The 14,627-nt window shown below is 37.6% G+C and overlaps 1 protein-coding gene across 3 annotated transcripts in view; it reads right to left on the bottom strand.

Annotated features, from left to right (window-relative positions):
- Positions 1-1,084: 1,084 nt before the first annotated feature.
- Positions 1,085-14,627, bottom strand: part of MSRA (methionine sulfoxide reductase A) — a 581,108-nt gene continuing 567,565 nt past the window's right edge. For all 3 annotated transcript variants that reach the window (XM_072634836.1, XM_072634837.1, XM_072634838.1), the window contains one exon: positions 1,085-1,859. In XM_072634836.1, the coding sequence (XP_072490937.1) occupies positions 1,703-1,859 (157 nt within the window). In that variant the 3' untranslated portion in view covers positions 1,085-1,702. The remainder of the gene's footprint in view (positions 1,860-14,627) is intronic.

Here is a 14,627-nt window from a genome sequence, read left to right as displayed (position 1 = left end):
GATTTGAGCTGTTGGAACAGGAGGCAAGAGGGATCCTTGAATATTCATGTAAAACAATAATGTCTGTGATGGGCCATCTAGGATGGACAAGGTCTCCTCACATGCAAGATTGCCACTGTACTTCTACCACTGATTTCTGAATGCTGGACTTCAAAGTCAGTAAAAACTGAATGGGAGTCCTACCTCTGAAACTTCCTAGCTGTATAACCATGACCTGGATATTTAACTTGACTGAGTTTCAGTTTCTAGACCTGTAAAACAAGGGAAATATTCCTAGAGCACCTCCCTCACTGTGAGGTTATGAGGCTCAAATAAGGTACTTGGCAAAGCACAATACGTGTCTGTTATTCTTCTCAATCTGCATTTCATTCCTAAACTAACTAGGATACAAATTCAACCATGTCGGTAATTCCTAGTGTGAGAATCTTTCCCATTTATGACTTTCTATATAAGTCTTAGGGAACTGCCTCAGCTACAGAGACGTTAAAGTACAATAAGTGAGATCCTAACTCAACTATTCTCTCTGCTACTATACTGCATCATTATAAAATTTACCTATGAATTAACATTCTTCCCTTCTCTATAGCCAGTGAAAATTGAAATAATGAAAATAATACCTGTGGGAAGCACAACTCTAGGAAGAATTGCAAATGCAATGCCAAGGGTTGTAGGCTCTCCCAGGATTATGGCCACACTAGAGCATTTGGAGATGGCTAGGCCCTGAAGGAAATCCTTTCACCACAACTAAACCCTTTCAATCCATCTCTGGCTGGCCTGATGCTGACTGGCTATTTTACTAGCCAATCTCCTTGGTAGAAAGAGGGAGTGGAAGGGGTATCTCTACCTCTTTGTGCCTTCCGTAACTCTTTCACTGAACCCCATTAGCACAAAATTCCTGTGTAAATCCTTGAGGTGTACACTATCATTTCCAAACTTTCAATCATGTTGATCTTTCTCTTTAGAGAAAATGATGAGAGGTGTATGATTGGTTGTATCGTTTTTCTGTTCATTTCTTTAAATTCACCTTACAATTCATTAAGACAATGCATTGAAACATTCGGTAAAAAGCAAGCTAAACATCAGGTTGGTTTTATTCAGACTATCAAATTTTATTAGATTATGCATTTGCTACCCTTCTCATTGCTACAAGCAAAGCATCATAATCCATAAAGCAAATCTGGATCTTTCTATTGCCACAAGGAAGCCTGTAACAGGCACTAAAAGCTCCTTAGGCTCTATTCTTGTGGAACTACTCATTTTTATTCAATACGGAGAAGTATTTCTGTAAACATGTTATCAAGGCCACAAATGATTACAAATATGTTGGCACGGGAAAGAAGATTGCATGTTGCCTAGGCCAGGGCAGGAGTAAAGATTTTCCCACCAGAAACAACTTCCTATCACCCCCCTCCCCTGCATTCCCCCCTTCTTTCAGAAACTAGAAACTGCTCACATTTTAGGCTTAATCATCATAATTAGTATCCCGTACCAGAAGGTATAGTTCCAATAAATCACATAAAGTCAGCTATCATTCGAATGCGTGTGAGATGGTGACATCATGTCAGCCCGTCACTGTATTTCATTTATTTAGAAACCCCTTAGAGAGCCAGAACTTGAAAGCTATGTTTCTGGTCAATCACCCTATAGTGGCACCATTAGCAAATGCAAGGTCAATGCCACCGTGTGGGCATTAACTAGTTTTTCATCCCAATGGGACAGGAAACTCCTGTGCCTCCCAGACCACAGTAGCCATTGGGATTCTTGCTGAGGTATTGCTGGTGGTAATCTTCAGCATAAAAGAACTCTTGGCCCTCTTGGATCTCAGTGGTGATTGGGCCATAGCCACTTTCTGTAAGGACCTGTCAAGAGAAAGGAGTTTGTTAATCACTGTCATTGACACAGAGTGGCTGGCAATCGTGGAGTTTTTACACTTACAATACTTTACATGAATTACTTCATTTGATTCTCATAGCAATCTTGGGAGGTAGGTAATAAACATATTATTATCTTTGTGTCACAGGTCACAACCCTGAGGCTCAGGAAGGTTAAATAATTTGCTTAAGATGAGAGGATTTGAATTCAGGTCTTCTAATGTTCATAATGATTAATGTTTTCAAAATACTTCATATGAATTATCTCATTTGATCTTCATAATAATCCTACGAAGTAGGGTAGTGCGGAGTAACAACACCAGAATGAGAGGATCTGGGTCTGAGTTCTGGCATTGTGCTGACTGCCTGTTATCTTGGGTAAGTATCTTGACCTTTCTGGGTCTCAGTTTTCTCATTTGTAAAATGAGGGGGTTAGACTGGATGAGAGCCTACATTCCTTCTGGCTCTAATCTATGATGATCCCCATTTTACTGAGGAGGAAACCAAGGCATAGAAAAGTCAAGCAATTTGCTCAAGATCACACAGCCAGTAAGGAGCAAAGCTAGAATTTGAACTCATCTCCTCTAGCTCCTAAAATCCAACTGTTAAAGTTTACAAGTTTAACAAAACTGAGTAAAAGGATACTTAGTGATAACATGACTGCTCAGTGAAGCAGTGACAGAATGAACTACGACAGAGTGAAATTAAGATGCCTTCCATGAATTAGATGTTTGGTCAGGGACAAGTCATTTCACCTCAATGGGCCTCAGTGTTTTTGTTGGAAAATAAGGTGGTTGGATGTGACCTTTAAGGTACCTTCTAGCTCTGACATTCTATGTTTCTATATTGCCAAGTTTATAAGAAGTTAACTTTTCAAACTAGCCAGGCTGTAAAATACATAGGTGTATAGTCCTGGATTCATGTCCTGGGGAAATAACAGACCACATTTACAGACTAAGGCTTTATCATTATTAAGCCCTTTGCTCACAACAAGCCATCTTTCAGGTTGCCCACAGTGAATAATCTTAAATCTATTTAAAGGTCATCAAAGAGAGGCCACAAAACCCTTGTTACAACTTTTTGTTCAAATGGAACCATCATCTAAAATTTAAAGGATTTCACTGGCATGGACACACCCTCCACTGATGTGGATCTCCATCCCTCTATGCTTTACTAAGGCCATCATGAATTACCCTGACTGAAAACTTAAATCACATCAGCTTTCTCATGATGAGCTTCTCTGAATTTGGCTAGTCTGCTCCTCAGACAAAACTCGTCCAAGGGGTCCCTGGGGAATCAACACTGAGAGCGTTTGTAGCTGGGCTGGACTGGCAAGAGTGCACATGCTACCTGTGTAGCTCTTACATATAAAAGCTACAGCCTTCTATACCAGTGGTACAGAAAGAAGCCAAGGAGACACCAAGATGGATATAGTAAAGACAATCACTGTCAGTTAATATTTGTTGTGTGTAAATATAAAAGTATATTTAATTATAAAAATAGTTATGTATTTAAAATACATGCATAGGTGAATATATAAAACCAAAAACTAGGTGAATAAAACAATACTTGGTTTTCCTCATTGTTCTGGCTTTTCTCTCAGTGTATGGTAACTTTGTGAGTGTTAACATTTATTTTGGTATAAGTTTTTTTTAAAAAAATTTCTCTAAAGCCTTAGGATCACAAAAATTGGGGAAGGATTTTTAACTCTGCAGCCTCAGTTAGGGGGAAGAGGTAAGAATTACTTGACAAGTCCCCGAGCAGTTCAGGGAAGAAATTTACCATTAGCAAATAGGCTACATATTAACAACATATTAAAAAGATTATAAATTATGATTGGGCTGTATTTTTATCAGATACTAGACTGGTTCAGGATAAGGAAGACTATAGATACTATAACAGATCATATTAGCAACACAAATTATAATAAAAAAACCCCACATGATTATATTAATTAAAGATAAAAAGACTTTTGAAAGTATCTGTCTCTGTTAAAAATACCATAACGCAAAAGAATAAATGAATTTTTCCTTTATTTATTTAAAACCAAGGGCAAACATTATTCATAAAATGTAGGAAGCTTAGAGGCACCTATTATCATCACTACTTTTTAACGTGCTAGAAATACTAATGATAGCAACAAAGCAAGAAAGAGAAATTGAGAGAAAAAGAGAAATTGAGCACAGGCAAGAGGAAACAAAATGATCATTATTTTTTTTGCCAGTGATATATATGATGGTCCATCTAGAGAACTTAAGGAGTCAATTAAAAATAACTGAAATATCAGCCAAGTTTCAGAATATAAAATGAATCCATATAAATAATAAGAATTCCTATTTATTATCAAAAAGGCTCAGAAGGAAGAGACAGAAAGAGACATTCCATTGGAAATAACTATAGAATGTATAATATTTGGGAGTCTATTAATACATACCTAGGAACTATATGAATGAAACTACAAAAAAACAGACAAATAACTAGGGAAATCTTAATTGTTCATAAATGGTCAAGCCAGTATAATAAAAATGACAATACTACCCAAATTAACTTATTTATTTAGTACTATGCCAATCAAGCAATCAATTGATTACTTCATAAAACAAGGAAATTCATTTGGAGGAACAAAAGGTCAAAGAATCTCAAGAGAAATGATGAAAAAAAAGAGAAATGGGAAAGGCCTAGCTATATCAAAGCTCAAAATATACTATAAAGTAGTATTCTTCAAAACATATTGTTAAAACAAGAGAGATTATTCAGGGGAAGAGATGAAGTACATAATATGCAGAAGCAAACACTGTAGCACCGTGTTCAATAAACTCACAGATTCCAGTTATTGGTGGGTAAGGAAGCACATATTCAACAAACACTATTGGTAAAACTGGAAAAGCGTGGCAGAAATTAGGTACAGACCAACATCTCACACCATACACCAAGATAAACTCCAAATGGATACATGATAGACACAAAAAGTGATATCAATAGCAAATTAGAGTGCTAAGGAAGAAGTTACCTGTAAGATGTATGAAGAGAAGAAGAGTTCATGACCAAACAAATAACAGAGAGGATCACAGAAGACAAAATGGATAATTTTGGTGATATAAAATCTAAAAGTTTTAACCAAATATGGTTAAAGTCAGAAGAGAAACAGATAACTGGAAACAATCTTTGCAGCAAGTTTCTCTGATAAAGGTGTCCTACCCAAGACATATAAGGAACTAATTCAAATATATAAGAAAAAGAGTCATTTCCTCAACAGATAAAGGGTCAAAGAATATGAACAGTTTTCAAAGGTAGAAATACAAGTTATCAACAATTGTAGAAAATGTTCAAAATCATGAATAATTAGAGCAAATTAAATTAAAGCAAACCTGAAGTTCTACCTCACTTTCATTAGATTGGCAAAGGTAATCAAAGAAGAAAAAAGACAAATGTTTGAGGGACTCTGGGAAAATGGGCACAGTAACGCACTGCTGGTGGTGCTGGGATTTGGTACAGTCATTCTGAAAAACAATTTGTAACTATGCCCCCAAAGTCACTAAAATGTGCACCTGCTTTGACCCAGTGACACCACTATTAAGTATATACCCTCAACAGACTGAAGAAAGAATTAAAGGACACATCTGTATTAAAATATTTACAGCAACTCTTTTTGCAGCAGCAAAAAACTAGAAACTATCGAAGAATAACTAAACAAATTATGGTATGTGAATGTAATGGGATATTGCTGCACTGTAAGAAATGATGAAACGTACAGTTTCAGAGAATAATTGGAAGACCTATATGAACTGATGCAGAGTAAAGTCAGCAGAACCAAGGGAAAAATTCACACAATTATGAAGAAAAGCAGCTTTGAAATGCTAGAAAACTCTGATGAATGCAATTAAAAATCATGATTTTTGAAGACCAAAGATGAATCATGCTACCCACAGAAAGGTAATGGACTAAATACTCAGAATGACACGTACACTTTTGGACATGTTCAACAAGGAAATTTGCTTTGCTGGACTATTTGTTACAAGAGGCTTTTGTGTGCTGTTTTTTGACAGAGAAGGAGGGACAGAAAATAAATTCTTGCTAATTGAAAAAATAATATTTTAGAAAGAAAAATCTACCCTTTAAGGCTTAAAGATTAGAGTCACCTGACTTTGGTAATGTTAGTCTTTTATAAAATATATGATATTTTCATCCTATGTTTCTGATAATGAATAAACTAGGTGGTACAGTGGGTAGAGCGCTGGGCCTAGGGTCAGGAAGATCTGAATTCCAATGTGGCCTCAGACACTTACCAGCTGTGTGACTCTGGACAGGTCATTTAACCTATGTTACCTCAGTTTCCTCATTTGCAAAATGAGGATAACAACAGCACCTAACCTCCCAATGTTGTTGAGAGGATCAAAAGAGACAATAATTATAAAGCTCTTAGCACGGTGCCTGGCACACAGCAAACACTATATAATGTTAGCAATTACTATTATTAAAGTATTTAGCTCAATTACATACAATTTAAGTGCCTTCTGTGTAAGAGAAGATAGGTGTAAGATAAGCTGTCATGGTTCTAACAGGAGAGAGATGATATATGAATATGTGTATATGTACACATACATACACACACATACATACATACCTTAGTTCCAATACTTTGGGAGCTTTGATTTTGTCACTGTGAGTACTTCTTCCACCAAAGCAATTCTCAACTAATTTATGACACAGTAGCAAACCAATGAAAAATTTTGTGTCCAAAATATTCATTACCTTAGTACTTCTTTCTCTAATTCTCCTTACTTCTATCAAAGCCACGATCAACACTTCATGGTCTTCCGGGATAATAGTTTCAGTCATCTCAACTCATTCTCCTTCACCCCATATATGCAACAAGCTCACAGCACAGCTCTAGTTATAAGACATTGATTGGCAAAATCTTATCCAGCTCCCAGTTTCTGCCATAGCAGTCAGGCAGTTTCCTGCCTTGGCCCAGTGGCCCACCTCTAGATTCTGCTTAGCCCTAGGAAATTCTTCAGACAGTTCTTCAACCAAAGACCTAGAGTAGTTCATTCACTTGTTCCCCTTTATGGGACCTCTTTCTAACCAAGGTTGCTCTGGACTCATTCCTCAATAGCATACACCTATCTCCTTATGCTCTTCCTAGACACACTCATTTAGACACCTCTGACTGACATTTAGTCATGATGGGCAGGGAAGATTGGGGTGAAAAGCCTCAAGTCTATCAACCAGGACCTGGGTTTAATATTAAGCATTTCTATAACACCTTACATTTTTGCTGAGAACTTGATTATAATGTGGAAGTGAGGTTTTGCTCACTAAGCTAGGATGAAAAAGATGGTGTTTTTCTAAACAGAGTGGGCCATGAAGGCAACATGAAGCTAACCAGCCAATGCCAAGAGTGCTATCCAACCACCTGGCTCGGAATCAGCCAATTCTCTCATAGGATTTACAAGTTAACAGGAAGCAACGCCAATAATTTCAATGCCAATCAGCTTCCTTCTGTTCCTCTGATGTGGTATTAAGTGAGATCAGGAAAAAGAGAATGAGCTTGTTACTCTGAAATAGGACCTACTCACACAGGGGCCACCATTACAAATGTACACCTGGTGAGGCCATTTCTTAATTCCAGCCTTTACCCTCTCTTTTATTTGTGCCATTCTACTTCTGTCCTTGGTTTCACTTTCACTGGCACTATTTCTGTTTTGGGGTCTACAAGTGTGAAGGAAGGGCCTGAGAGATCCTCCAGAATAATCGTCTCCTCTCCTTGGCAAACAATGGGATCGTCACTCTCTCTACTTTCTCTGACTCTGCTGACTGACATCTTCTCCTTCACAGACCTTTTTTTTAATTGTTGTTGTCTGGCATCCTCTGCATCTCAAGCCTCTCTGGCTGCTACTTCTCTCTTTCCTTAGTTCCTCATTTTCTCCTCGGCCACTGCCATACATCAAGGTTTAGACTTAGCTCCACTCATTTCTATATACCCTAACTTTTTCAAGGTAGGGCAGGTAGGTGGTGCAGTGGACAAAGCACCAGTGCAGGAGTCAGGAGGACCTGAGTTCAAGTCTCACCTCAGACACTTGAAACTCACTAGCTGGGTGACCTTGGGCAAGTCACTTAACCCCAATTGCCTCATCCTGGGTCATCTCCAGTCATCCTGATGAATATCTGGTCACTGGATTCAGATGGCTTTGGAGGAGAAGTGAGGCTGGTGACCTGCACAGCCCTCCCTCACTCAAAACAAAGTCAAGTGCAAGTCACCTCATCATTTCTCTGATGGCATGGTCTTCTTCAGCAATGAAGGACGAACATACAACATCCAGCCACAGTCTGAATGACTACTTCTTCAGAGAAGGCTTCTAAATCTCCCTCTGCCTCTGATCAAATGATATTATTTCCAGCTCTGTAACACTTCAATACCTGATATTTCCATTGGATATCCATGAGGATGCCTAAAGCTTAACATGTTACTATTAGGGCTCACTATAATTTCTGCTAAACTATTTGTTGTTGTGTAATTGTTTTCAGTCATATCTGATTCTTTGTGACCCCATTTGGAGTATTCTTGGCAAAAACAGTGCAGTGGTTTACCATTTCTTTCTCTGGCTCATGTAATGTTAATAGAATAGGAAGATCTTCCCAGCCCATTAACAGGCCTATGTGACCCACTTTGAACTCTGGCCCAGCTCACCGCTGTAATACAGCCTGAGTCACATGGAGCCCATTGTGGGAGGAGCTTGCCCAATGGAATTTTAACTGAAATAGAATGTGGGGGAGAGAGGAATGAGTGTGAGCAGGTGGAGGGAGGAATTTTGTGGTACTCCTAGATTGGTGATAAGTACCTTGCTTGATCTTACCTCCTGGTATTGTAATAGTGATGTTCTAAATAAATATTTTGGTTTTGCCTTTGAGGAAGAAAGTTCATTATATTTTGTAAATCTACCCTGGAAATATGTATGCATATTCATAGCAGCTGCTATGGGTATCACATGTGTTACAGCTCATTTTTCAGATGAAAAAACTGAGGCAAAAAGGGGTAAGTGACTTGCCCAGGGTCACACAGCTAGTAAGTATCTGAGGACAGATTTGAACTCAGATTTTTCTGACTCCAGGCCAGGCACTCTATCTACCACATCACGTAATTGCCCATTAACAAATAATTATCTCATCTCAATTTTCCCATTACTTTCAGAAAAGGCCAAAGGCTTCCAAATTTCCTACCATCTTTTTATCTTTCTGCTTTATTCCTAACATCAAGGTCACCATCGTGTCCAGTTGGTTCTGTCTATTACATCTTTCCAATCCAATTTATTCCCATACTCACCCTCCTAGATCACATTTTATCGCAGAGGAAAAGTGTCAGTCTGTGTTTTCACAGCTAACATCTCCACTTGTGCCTTTGACCTTATTTTCACTTGCTTCAGATTCCTCTTCTGTAAAATGATGGAACTGAAGTAAATCATTTCTAAAGGTCTGTTCCAGCACTAAATTGTATGATCCTTGGTAATGTAATTCAGGCTTTCTTCACCAAGTACCAGGGCTTACTGTGGTGCCTCTTCACGGACGTCTTTGTTTTAAATCGTTAAACCATATCTCATAGTTTTGGAGCTGAAAGGAGTTTCAGATGCCATGTAGTCTAATCCCTTCATTTTAAAGATGAGGAAACTAAAGTCCAACTGGGGTAAGTGACTTGACCAAGGTAACAAATGTAGTATGCATTGGAGGTTTAATGTGAACCCAGGTTCTCACTCACACTCTTTTTATCACAGCATGCCTAATAGCATGAATATTTTCCTGGCTCTCCAACACAACTGTAAACTCTTTAAGCAACTATTTCTCTTTCTCCTCCTGCCCCAAAGTACCTTCTCAAAGTTCTCAAGTACCCCCAATACATAATTAGTATTCAACATTAGACTGCAAGAGACAGTATGTTTTTTCATGATAGCATTTTTTTATTCTCCTACTCAAAAATACAAAAAAAATTTAAACTCCTTAGCCTGGAAATTAAGGCCTTCTTTAGTGCCTGTACCTTCACTGTTCCTTTCCAGTCTTATTTCACATTACTGTTTTTCAAGCACTTTATGTTCCAAACTAGCCTACTTGAGATTCCTAGTACACAATGTCAGATCCGGAATAGACTCCCTCTTCATATCTGCCTTTTTCATTCCTTATCCTCTTTTAAGACTCAGTGCCAAAGACCTATTAGTACAAAAATATTTATAGCAGTTCTTTTTGTGGTGGTTAAGAACTGGAAGTCAAGGGGATGTCAATCAATTGGGGAATGGCTGAACAAGCTGTGGTATATGATTGTGATGGAATATGACTGTGCTGTAAGAAATGACAAGTAGGATGATTTCAGAAAAGCCTGTAAAGACTTACAAGAACTAATGCAAAGTGAAGTGAGCAGCACCAGTAGAACATTGTACATAGTGACAACAATGCTGTACAATGAAGACCTATGAATGACAGCTATTCTCAGCAATACAATAATCTAAAGTAATCCCAAAGGACTCATGATTAAAAATACTATCTACCTCCAGAGGAAGAACTGATATTGTCTGAATACAGATTGAAGCATACTATTTTTCACTTTCTTTTTTTGTCCAAGTCTTCTTGTACAAAATGAATAATATGGTAATGCTTCACATGATTGCACATGTATAACCTATATTGGACCGCTTATCATCTCAAGGAGGCGGGAGGGAAAGGAGAGAGCGAAGGATAGAATTCTGGACTCAAAACTTAAAAAAAGCAACCCAAATGCTAAATATTGTTCTAACAAGTAATTGGGGGAAAATATTATTTAAAAAAAAAAGACTCAGTGCTCTAACCAACTCTTCTATTAATAAACCTTTGCTGACCTCCACAGTTATTAGTAATTTTTCCTTTCTCATATAATCCCAGAGCCCTTTGATTTTTTCTTTGACCTTTGTCACTTGCTTGCATTCCTGTTTTATCCCTCCCTAGAAAATAATCAAGTTGTGGTTATATGAATAGAGAAGAAGGATGAGATACTTCAAAGGAAGAAGTGGTAATCTTTGGTGAATGTCTGGATGAGGAATAAACTGAAAGAGTCAAAGGTGACTTCAAGGTTCTAATCCATGATGACTAGGAAAATGCTGTTGTCACTGATAGGAACACTGGAAAGGAGATTTGGTCTGCTACCCTTCTCTCTTTTATTCAATAGATCCACATCAGTCTAGTGAATACTAGTATTCTAGTAAATGCTGCAACAGCATTTATTCTAGCTTCCTCTACAAAGTGTGTTAGGAGACAGACTGCAGGAAATGACAAAAGCTTCTCTGAAAATTTGTGGATTGTAGAGACTGAATTCAATAAGCACTGAATGAGTATCTGCCACATTCAAGGTACAAAGACAAAACAAGAACAAGCACAACCTTCAAGAAACCTACGTTATACAGAAGGGATTCAACAGGTAGCCAGACGTTTAGATAGGAAACAACTTTGCAAAGGATGGAATGCTAACAACTAAAAGATACACTTCCCAAAGGAAACCCACAGATATCTCAATGGCTAGAATTTCCCAGTAATAACACATCCAGAATCACAGAATGATGCAATATTTTCTTTGGATGAAAGGCAGTCATCTAGTCAAACTCCGAAGGAATGATGGAATCCCCAGCTATGAAAGTCTATGAGAGTGTACTGCAAATTTTCTTCTCCTTTCAACTGAATCAATGTGCTCTGTCTACTGACCTTCTTCCTGGGCCTTGGAACAAGCATTCTGTAGAGATGGTTCTTGGAAAAATATAGAATTGATTAGAGAGATGCAAATCAAAACAACTCTGAGGTACTACATCACACCTATAAGATTGGCAAACATGACAGAACAAGAAAATGATAAATGCGGGAGAGGATGTGGGAGAGTTAGAACACTAATTCATTGTTGGTGGAGCTGTGAGCTCATCCAACCATTCTGGAGAGCGGTTTGGAACTATGCCCAAAGGGCTACAAAAATGTGCATACCCAGCAATATCGCTACTAGGACTGTATCCCCAAGAGATCATAAAAATGGGAAAGGGTCCCACATGTACAAAAATATTTATAGCAGCCCTCTTTGTAGTTGCCAAAAACTGGAAGTCAAGGGGATGCCCAACAATTGGGGAATGGCTGAATAAATTATGGTATATGAATGTAATGGAGTACTATTGCGCCATAAGAAATGATGAATAAGAAGACTTCAGGGAGGCCTGGAAGGACTTATATGATCTGATGCTGAGTGAAAGGAGCAGAACCAGGAGAACTTTGTGCACAGCAACGACCACAGTGTGTGAGAGTTTTTTCTGGTAGACTTGGAACTTTGTAATAACGCAAGAACTTAAAAAAAAAAAATCCCAATGGTTTTCTAAGGCAAAATGCCTTCCACACTCAGAGAAAGAACTATGGAATTCATTCGCAGAATGTAGCAGATCATGTTTGTGTGTGTATGTGTGTTTGTGTATCATGTTTTAATTTGTTATATGATTTCTTCCATTTATTTTAGTTTGTCTACACAGCATGACTATAGTGAAAACGTATTGAATAGGAAAGTATATGTAGAATGTATACAGAATTGTATGCTGTCTTGGGGAGGGAGGGGGGTAGTGGGGGGGCAGGTGTGGGGGGGTTAAATCTTAATTTTATGGTAGTGATTGCAGAACATTAAAAAAAATTAAATTAAATTAAAAAAATAAAAAAAAAGAAAGAAAAATATAGAGAAGGTGAAATTCTTACACGAGTACCCAGTTTTATCTGCCTGGTCATTCCCACTCTTGGTGGCACCTTTTTTCAGGCAAGCAATGCTTTAGTACTCTCTCTGCTCCCTCTTTCCTCTACCCTATGAAAGTCACTTCAAATCAATTCAACCCAATTCCATAAGAATTTACATTTCCCAGGACCAGCTGATGAACTCACTCACAAGGAGATAAAAATGACTAAGAAGGCTTTAATACATTTCTTCCTGGTGAGGAGTTGTATTTTCACAAGGGTCAAGAAGCACAGAGCCTATGAACAGTTTTCTATTGAATTGTGTAAGGTGGTTGTTCATATTATTGATAGATCTTCCTGGTGAGGAGTTGTATTTTCACAAGGGTCAAGAAGCATAGAGCCTATGAGCAGTTTTCTACTGAATTGTGTAAGGTGGCTGTTCATATTACTGATAGATTAGACATGGCCATGTCTTATTTTTATTTGGATATTCTTCAGAATAAACCTAAGAATAGCCTAAAATAGGGTTTCTTAACCTTTTTTTTGTGCCTCCTTTGGCCTTCAGTCTGGTGAAGCCTCAATACATAGAATTACAAAACAAGTCAATTACATTGAAATACAATTATAAAAATACACAAACAATAAACAAGTCCACAGAAGTGAGGTTAAGAGTCTTAAGTGGCTTAAAAGGTTACTGAAGAAAGTCACAGAATGGGGCTGACCTGGCCTACTTTAAAAGTCACATTTTCTACTTCCACAAGGTACTCTTCATGGTTTCTTAATCATTGTCTCTCCCTTTTATTGATTCCCTAGATACATCCTACTCTCTCTATTCGAAACTTTCTCCAATATATCTAAGTCTCTAAGACAATAAAACCTTTTATTATCCCTGGCACCTAGACTTCAACACTTGAAATCAACTTCTTTCTCTTCCAGACAAGCTTCTGTCTGCCTCAGTTTCCTCATCTGTAAAATGGGGCTAATGATAGCATCTCCTCCCAGGGCTGTTGTGAGGATTAAATGAAATAATAATTGTGTTTTAAAAAAATATTTATTTTTAATTTTCAAAATTTACTCATATAATATTTTGAGTTTTAAATTTTCTCCCCCTCCCTCCCATTCCCCCCTCCACAAGACAGCATGTAATTTGATATAGGCCTTACATGTATAGACATATTAGACATATTGTTATGTTTAGTCATATTGTAAAGTCATGTTGTAAAGAAGAAGCAGAACCAAGGGGAAAAACCACGAGAAAGAAAAAACCAAACAAAAACAAAAATAAAGGGAAACATAGTACACTTTGATCTGCACTCAGACTCTGTAGCTCTTTCTCTGAATGTGGACAGTATTTTCCATCATGAGTCTTTTGGAGTTGTCTTAGATCCTTGTACTGCAGAAAAGAGTTAAGTCCATCAAAGTTGGTCGTTGCACAAAGTTGCTGTTATTGTGTACAATGTTCTCCTGATTCTACTTGCTTCACTTGGCATCAGTTCACTGGGCATCAGTTCATGCAAGTCTTTCTAGGTTTTTCTGAAGTCCACCTGCTCATTATTTCTTATGGAACAATAGTATTCCATTACATTCATACACAATACTTTGTTCATCCACTCCTCAACTGATAGGCCTCCCTCAATTTCCAATTCTTGGCCACCACAAAAAGAGCTGTTATAGTTTCAAATTGCCCTCCAGAATGGCTGGATCAAATGAAATAATAACTGTAAAATGCTTAACGTAGTGCCTGGAACAGAGTAAGTGCTATATAAATGTCTGTTATTATTATTAAACTCTGCCTTTCTTTTCTCTGGCATTTGTCTTTTCTTTGCCATATGAACTGAGCAACCCTAGTTCAGGATTCAACCATCTCAAACCTGGACTATTTCTTTAAAAAAATTTTTTTAATTAAAAAATTTATTTTTTACTGTTTTTTCCAGCTTAGTAGTATTTTATTTTTTTTCAATTACATACCAAGATACCTTTCAACATTCACTTTTATAAGATTTTGAATTCCAAATTTATTTCTCCCTCCCTCCCCACTTTCCTCTCCAA

This window comes from Notamacropus eugenii, chromosome 1 (genome assembly GCF_028372415.1).
Source record: "Notamacropus eugenii isolate mMacEug1 chromosome 1, mMacEug1.pri_v2, whole genome shotgun sequence".
NCBI classification, from domain to species: Eukaryota; Metazoa; Chordata; class Mammalia; order Diprotodontia; family Macropodidae; genus Notamacropus; species Notamacropus eugenii.
Note: the sequence above shows the minus strand (reverse complement) of the source record. Positions and strands in the feature narration are given on the sequence as shown.